At 39.7% G+C, this 8,538-nt stretch overlaps 1 protein-coding gene across 2 annotated transcripts; it reads right to left on the reverse strand.

Annotated features, from left to right (window-relative positions):
- Window positions 1-3,981: 3,981 nt before the first annotated feature.
- Window positions 3,982-8,182, reverse strand: LOC123412733 (putative cysteine-rich receptor-like protein kinase 35). 2 transcript variants are annotated; one of them, XM_045105670.1, is made up of 8 exons: window positions 7,601-8,182; window positions 7,278-7,330; window positions 6,628-6,713; window positions 6,204-6,385; window positions 5,889-6,081; window positions 5,240-5,477; window positions 4,988-5,141; window positions 3,982-4,842 (listed from the first exon to the last, which is right to left on the reverse strand). In XM_045105670.1, the coding sequence occupies exons 1-8, from the start codon at window positions 8,045-8,047 to the stop codon at window positions 4,495-4,497; spliced, it is 1,701 nt and encodes a 566-aa protein (XP_044961605.1). In that variant the 5' UTR covers window positions 8,048-8,182; the 3' UTR covers window positions 3,982-4,494. The 2 variants fall into 2 exon arrangements, with proteins under 2 accessions (XP_044961605.1, XP_044961604.1); XM_045105669.1 differs by having other exon boundaries at window positions 7,278-7,333.
- Between the last annotated feature and the right edge of the window lie 356 nt (window positions 8,183-8,538).

Genomic DNA, 8,538 nt, shown 5'->3' on the forward strand with positions numbered 1-8,538 from the left:
CAATACAAATGTGTCATTTAGCCATTCAAAATAAGTGTGTCATCTAATACTGTACAATATACAAGGCGACCTAAAAAATTATGGTCTTCCATAAAGCCATTCAATACTGTGTCTCTGTTTATTAGTTATGTAGTTTAGTCAGTAGTCATATATGATACGCCGCATCATGGGGATGATGACCCGACCCTTGCCTATTTTACCCCATACCGGGTTCCCATATGGCGTGTCGCTAAGAGGGCCCAACGGTTTTCATCTCCATTTGAGTGGCTAAGTTTTACGTAGGCTTGCCAATCGCCCAATCCTATCCCGACCGTCCTCCTTTACCGGGGCTTGGGACCTGTTATGCTGAGGCAACATAGACGGGGACGGGGTTATATGCTTTTCTTGAGAAAGTGTAAAAATAATTGATGCTATGTGGTATCATTTGGGCGGTGGTATGGGTTTTCTTGGTGTTTTCATGAACTCGCGATGCACATTGAGACACCTACTGCATCATGTTGTCAGCAAGGTAAATCTGGATCAGTTAACTCTTGTTTATAGCTAATAGATGTAGATCAGGTTGGGAATTGTCTTTATCGAGTCTTAGTTATGGTGAGCAGAGCAGGGCCCGCCTCAAGTTTAGATCAGCTACACATTAAAAGTTTATGAAAGGATTGTATCCAGAAATCATTATTGCCATGCTTCTTGACACTGTGGTGGTGCCTTTCTTTTTTCCTTTGTACAAGTCTCTGGTGCCCCTGGGGGTGTAGAAAGGTACTTTCGAGCCTTAGCTCACTAATCTCACCCCTCTCAGTTTCATGCATAAGGCCGTAACTGCTGCACCTGCAGTCAACCACCACTATTTACAACCCGTCATACATACAATGCAATATGTTTTTTTCTTACTTTATTTTCATTTATTTTATCAGGATGTCGTCAATGCAGTGGATGCGGATCATGTTTTAAAGAAATTAAAGGCCCTGGAAGACATTTCAGATGCCGCGCTCATGCTAGCCACGAACACATCCACAAATGGTGGTCCAGATCACAGGATGTTGGTGGATAAAATAATTGAGCAAGAGAAGCTAATATTCGAACTGCGATTACATTGCCTAAATGCCAGGTGCAATGCCAGGTGTAGGCGTCGTACTTCTCCATTGGCAACTTGAGCACCCGACAGAACTAGAAACTCTTAGCCGCTTTATTTATTGATGCGCCTCCTTATGTTAGAGTATTATTTTCACTGCTCACTTTGATTGTAAATATAAGACATTTTAAACATCTCAATTTGTTCTACACATGGATGTATACAGAAGTATTTTAGAGTGTGGATTTATTAATTTTGCTTTCATTGAAATCTTTAAAAAGGCTTATATTTATAAACGGAGGGAGTAAATGACTCCTAGAGGATCTTATTTCGTCCACTGTACCCCTCCAAACACGTCAATCATTTTCTGATTTTTCAGAACAATTTTTGATCATGAACTTAGTTTTAAAAAGATAGAATAACCTTGAAAAAAGGAAACAAAGAAATGGAAAACAAAATTAAGAAAAGAAAAAAGAAAGAAGAAGAAGAAAAAAAGAAACAAAAAAACCGGTAAGGAAACAAAAAAACCAGCTTAGGAAACCTCCTCAAGGTCCCAAACCGGTGGTAAGTAAAACTGGGCCGGCCCAAATCAAGTCAGGGGTGGGGGTGGGGTGCGGCGAATAGGATTTTCCACCAGCCAACTTCCCACAGAAGCCTAGAGCATTCGGGAGGTTGCCACGTTTTGCGGCAAATGGATGTTGCTCCATGGCCGGCCCACTAGTGTTGAATTGGAGCGGAAAATTTGGATAAAAAAAGTTGGCACATGAGTGGGGATTCAAAAACTGCAGAATTCATTTTTGTGCGTTCACCTTGCTTGCCAGTCCAACTACTAAGTGTTCTTAACAAATACCTAGGGCGAGCTTTATATAACTAACAACAGCTGTGTAAACTGAACTTTTTTTTAATTTCTAGAAAAAGACTTAAATGGGTACATCTTTTGGAATTTGGAACAATTCTTAAAATGTGTACTTCTATAAAACTTTCGGAACATTTTTCAAAACTCCAAACAAAATTTGAAAAGGCGGTCTTTTTCAAATTCGTGAAAAAATTGAATATGGGAACAAATTTTGAAATCCAAAACAATTTCTGAGAACATGAATTTTTTGAAGTTCCTAATAATTTTTAAATAGCATTCCGAAGAAAGTTTTGAAGATTACAAATGAAATTTGAAAACACAATTTTTTTTGAAATTTGTGAACAATTTATGAAACATGAACGGTTTTTGAACTCCTGCATAAATGGAAACCTGATCATTTATTGAAAAAATGTGAAATATTTTTAAATTATTAACATTTTTCAAAATTATAAAAAAAATTGAAAAAGCTGTGAACATTTTGAAATTACAAAATGTAAAACTAGTACATTATTTGAAATTACAAACAATTTCTAAAATGTCCCAAACATTTTCCAGAAAAATAGGAATGTTTTCTAAATTGTGAACAAATTTCACAAAACATTAACTATTTTTGAATTTGCAAACAAATACGGGAAACATGAACATTTTTCGAGTTTGTTAACAAATTTCGAAAGCTAGGACAATATTAGGAATTCTAGAACATTAGTTGAATTTTCGACAAATGTTCACGCTTCGTTGTGCACAAAATTGGAAAGTGAGAACGCTTTTAAAAATAATTCGGGAACATGATTTTTTTTAAAATTTGGTAACATTTTCAAACATTATTAAAGTGGGAACACTTTTAGTTATTCCCAAACATTTTCAAATCATGAGCATTTATAGAATTAGTGAACAAAATTTGAACAAGTTTTGGAATTTATGAACACGTTTTCAATTTGTGAATAAAATTTTAAAAAACAGAAACATTTTATGCAAACAATGATCATTTTTATTGAACCGGGAAATTTTTTGAAATTCTATCATAAAAGATGGGAACACGAATATATTTTGAAACTTCCGAACAACATTTAAAAACATGAATGTTTTTAAAATTTGTGAACAATTATTCTTTGGAAATGAACAATTGTTCTAAAATACGAACATTTTTAAAAAATAAATTTGTGATTTTTATAATTACTAAACATTTTCTGAAACGAAGTGAACAGATTTTGAAATTCTTTTTTATGGAATTTATGAACAAAATATGAAAACGGCAGCATTTTCTTTAGAAAAAAATAGTTTTCAAATGCGAACTTTTTTTATTGAAAATAATTTTGAGGAAGAAAATTTAGAATTAAAAGAGAAAAGGAAAGAGAAAAGCACAAAAATAAAAAAGGAAAGGAAAAAAGAAACAGAAAAAATAAAAAAGAAAAGAAAAACGAACCGAAAGAATCCGGTTGGTAACCTTCTAGAAGTTTCCCAAAACTATAAAAAAAAATGTCTCTAGAAGGTTTCAAAACCGGGATCGTAGCAATTAAAGGTCCGACCCATATCGCGCCGCTCGTTTCCGCAACTTGACGTGAAACCTCGGCAGTTTGACGCAACGTGCGTCATATAGGATTTTCCGCAGTCATCTTATCTGCATACGGTTATCTTTTATATTGCAAAGATGTGTTTGAATCCATGATTAGTGTTGTTTTGGAAGGACTGTCATCGAGTACGCAATGATTGTTGCTTTGACGGACAACTCGCTGGATCAATCCGTCTATGGACACCTTATGATGTAAATCAAGAAGCTTCTGGAAGCACGTGGGTTTATTTCATAGAAAGTTGAGTATGAGCAAAAATAGAGTTGCTCACAGTATAGCTAATGTTGATCGTACTAAAGGTAGCACCCACCTGTTGGTTGTGCGATGTTCCATACAGTGTCCCTAGCTTTGTATTAGTAGAATGTAACACTATTACCGAGGAATAAAATCCACTTTCCTTGGAAAAATAGACCCTTGCTTTTCTTTATCTCAATAATTTGATAAAAATGGCTTGCAAGGAAAAAAACAAATTGCCCCTCGACAGTAATATCTGGAATTGGTCTGCTATCCTGGACGACGAATGCCCATGGCCCTTATTCACATGTCAACTATATATGTAGATACATGATGTCATCATTGACAAATTTTAGAATGTTCCCTCTTACCACCTCCTTTTATATGTGAGGTACAAGAAGGTAAGAGTTAATCAGATCACTAAATAATGAGATCAAGGGTCCAGATATATCATATACTCTTAACTTTCATGTTTTTGCCCCTGTTTTTGTAATAAGGGTTGGGTTTGAGGGTTCTAGTCATTGTCCCTGTTTTTCAATCCTTAAAAGTGCCAAAAAATGCAAATTCTCAACCCTTAAAAATGGTTTGAGGGTTTGAAGGTGCTACTAGTGATGCTCTTAGAGAATTAGCAACTGCCTTTCACAAAGGGTCAAAGGCCAATATATGTACATGTAAGGTAAAATGCAGAAAACCCCTTACACAATGGAGATATATCAAAACGGGGACTGTACACATCTAACACTTATTACCATTGAATTATTTTCTTCATATCAAACCTTCGGGTCCAGAATGATTCGAACTCTAGTCGATATGGGAGTTGAGCTCGTGATGGTTATGTCTATTGTCCTGCTTGATTGGCCCATAAATGTAGATGCCGTGCTTTCACGGTCACTTCCTTTGCTCAGCACTGTAGGCTGCTTAGGCTCCATTGAGAAGCTCATGCTTTCAGAGTTCAGCATGGCAGCAACATCGGTCATGGTGGGCCGATCTGCTGGATCTTCCTGGGCACAAAGCAGTGCCACCTGAGCACATCGCTTTATCTCAGCGATTTCATATTCGTTCCCTAGAGACGGATCGACGAGCTCATGCAACCTTTGGTCCTTCCACATATGCCAGGCCTGAAATAGGTTTCGGATAAACTTGGCATGACTCATGACAGAACTGTAGTGTAAATCCAAATGTATGGACCGAGCATTAACAGAGATAGTCATAAGTGTATAACTATAAGAAATCTTGCTTAAAATATATGTTCAGTTCACTCACGTCGCGTACAAGGTCACCAACAGTATCCCCTAGTTTGTCGAGTATGGTATTCTTCCGTCCGCTAATGATCGCCAGAACCAGGACGCCAAAGCTGAACACATCTGTTTTCATTGAGTAAACCCCTCGAGATGCATACTCCGGAGCTTTGTAACCACTGAAAAGTGCAAAAATTTAAAAAAAAAACTGTAATGCTGGAACATCTGAACACAAATGATGGAATCTATAAAGATTGTTATATCAGGCAGCTCATACCAAGTGCCCACGACCCTGCGTGTACGCTCTTCTGCTACGTCTGAACTCAGTGCCTTAGCTGATCCAAAATCACCAATTTTCGGGATCATGTTATAGTCCAAGAGGATATTATTTGGTTTCAAATCCATATGGACAATCCATAATTTGGAGCCTTGGTGCAAGTAAACTAGCCCATCTGTTAGCGCTTTGATTATCTTGAGTCGCTTAGACCAGTCTAGCAACGACCCTTTTGTTCTGTCTTCAAAAGGTTCAAATAAATATTATCTACTCCCTCCGTTCCAAAATATAAGACCTTTTAGGTATTTCACTAGGAGGCTACATACGAAGCAAAATGAGTGAATCTATACTCTAAAATATGTCTATGTACATCCGTATGTAGTTTATAGTACAATCTCTAAAAGGTCTTATATTTAGGAACGGAGGGAGTATTAGATATAGTAATTGCAATTTGTATTCTTGTCTAAACTAAACTAGAATATTCCCAAGTTAATTATGGTGCTAATTTGAATTCACACACATAGTTACTAAATAAGTGTCACTGATTTAGTACAAAGTTGTACCAAATCAACGACACTTAGTTTCGGACGGAGGGAGTAGAAATTAAATTAAGCATGCTTGAAAAATAACTCTGGTAGTAGAGAAAACTTACCACATATGTAACGATCCAAGGAACCATTTTGCATGAACTCATACACTAGGATTCTTTCTTTCCCATGGATGCACCACCCAAGTAGCCTAATCAGATTAGTATGATGAAGCTTCGCAAGCTGCAATTCACTGCTGACTGTTGCATGCTCAGCAGCTCTCTTGATGGCAACTGTAATTCCATCGGACAACTGACACTGCAATGGTTACTGACGGAGATAAGATAACATTCTCTCAATAGAAGTCAGTACTTTATTGGGGAGAAAAGGAAGACATGCATCACTTTGTTGGTTTATTTCTACATTTACATATATTTTACCTTGTAAACCGTACCAAATCCACCGCGCCCAATTATTCCTTTTTCTGAGAAATTGTTTGTAGCATCCACGATCTGAAAGAAGTTGAACTTTGCAAATCCCGTGCAAGCCGCTTCTATATGGGCACAGAGCTCTGCAAGCTCTTCAATGTTGGACATTTTCTGTTCTTGCAGGTCCACTTTTCCTGACTCATGGATAAGATATCCGTGTCAGTTGTCACCATTGGGGTTGCAAAGAAACATAGGCATGGCTAAGAGAATACAAAATTATAGAGCGCATGCTCCAATTTGGCTGCTGCAACGATCATCCACTCCCTTTAGGAAATTTGAAGCAAATAAGATTGTCATGGAAACTTCATTCTATTAGTTTCCATGTCCGAGTCATATGCTTAAACGCACTAGGAAATTCGTATAAGTAACTACTTACCTACAAATGGCTGTTCTTGAACATTGAGAAGTTCTGTAGCTCCCTGGACACGTATTTTGGTAAACTCCAAAGCCCTTGTTGGAAACCTAAACATAGGTAAATCTCATTACTAATCTATACACCAGCCAGACAGCCACCAAATGTTTCAACGCAGTCCTAAAAAGTGGCAAATTTCGTACATTCGAGTCTGTATATAACTGATAAATTAATGGGACATTTACGCAATATGAGGTTCATGCCCATTAAATTTAGAAGGAAAAAAAAAATATGCTTATTGATTAAGATACTACTCCCTCCGACTAACTTTCTACTAAAGCAGCGACAATTAATATGGATCGGAAGGAGTAGAAATTTGTCGGAACTCACTGATTTGACGTATCCTACAGTACAGACATATAATCGACAGATACGTCGTATGTTCGCAACATGTAGCTCTGAACAGAACTGCTTGTATGATCTAAACCAAGCGGTAGTCCCTAGTCAGCCAAATATGATCAACAATCATCTGGTTTTCACTTGTTACTTAGCCAAGTGGTTCACCTTCCAAGTTGCTACTTGGTCAAAAGACGCCACAAGACTTCAGATTTAAACGTCAATACATGATGAATAGTTCTCCGAGTAATAAAGTACATAATGAAAAATTATCCGACCTGACGTGATGATTTGAACTATCTGTGACTACACTGAGCACCCCCTCCTCGACCTGCTAGACAAGGATATACAAATATTATTGATGTGCAAATGACTATCACAGGTTGTATGATGGAGGTCATTGCAGAGCTGAAACCCCTGTGAAATCAGAATTGCTAAACTGAAATCGAATTGTTTAACTGGCAGTACCAATTTGCAGTTGGATTCAGACAAAGTCATGCACGGGATCACTTGAACAGACAAGTTCAGTCGAATTATATGAATAAAACTGCCCTAAAATTAGCGTTTTCCCTCAATCACCAAATTATGATAGTATGCTAACCATGGCACGCCGACTGTTTGTCGAATTGTCGACGAGGGCGATGAGCGGGATGAGGCGGACGAACATGTCGATCTCGTGCTGCGCGGCGCGGAGCTCGTCGGCCATCCGTGCGCCCAGGAGCAGGCGGCGGAGGTAGCCGCAGTCCTGGCACGCCGTGGCGAGAGCATAGCACCGCCGAAGCGCGGTTCCGAGCTGCTCCAGCGGCCGCCTGGTGGCCTCCCGCCGCATCAGCTCGGCGAGCTCCAGCTCCCTGAGAAGGACGCCGACGAGCTCCACGTGCTGCGCGAGGCGCACGCAGGCGTCCCGGTGGCGGCGCGCCGCCAGCGCGGCCTGCACCACCATGGAGACCAGCCCGAGCGCATCCACACCGACCAGCTGCGCCACGCTGGAGGCCTGCCCCAGGGCGGCCCACAGGCTGCTCGAGGAGCTGTCCCACGGCGTCCCCATGCTCGCTGCGACGTCTCCTGCCTCAGGCGACCGGGCTTTGTTGCCGCCATTGACGGGCAAGGGCGCGACAGGTGTGTGTTGGTGAGCTTGTGTTTGACGGAGACTTTGACTAAGCGTGGTGTAATAGAGTGCGAGTGACCTCTTTGAATCAGATTCAAAGCTGTAGGATAATCCAAACTTGGGCTAGCTCATTGAGCCCGGTTAGGATTAGTAGTGTGATCAACGCTGCCGGATGATTAGTTTAGGAAATCTAGGTTTAGTCGGTTTGTACTTTCCTAATACTAGTATGAGTCCGATTAGAATATGGAAAAAGCTAACCATCAGCCGGCGGATTATAATGGCCGCATCAGCCACCTTCCCCGTAAGACACGCGTCCAAATGACTATGCGGTTCTGCAACAAAGACTATGTTTCTGAAACATATACGACGTTGCAGTAGTCTACTATAGATTAATGTTTTGACCATCCGGCCACTGCCAGCCGCCCATGCCG

Source organism: Hordeum vulgare, chromosome 7H (assembly GCF_904849725.1).
Source record: "Hordeum vulgare subsp. vulgare chromosome 7H, MorexV3_pseudomolecules_assembly, whole genome shotgun sequence".
In the NCBI taxonomy this organism is placed as follows: Eukaryota; Viridiplantae; Streptophyta; class Magnoliopsida; order Poales; family Poaceae; genus Hordeum; species Hordeum vulgare.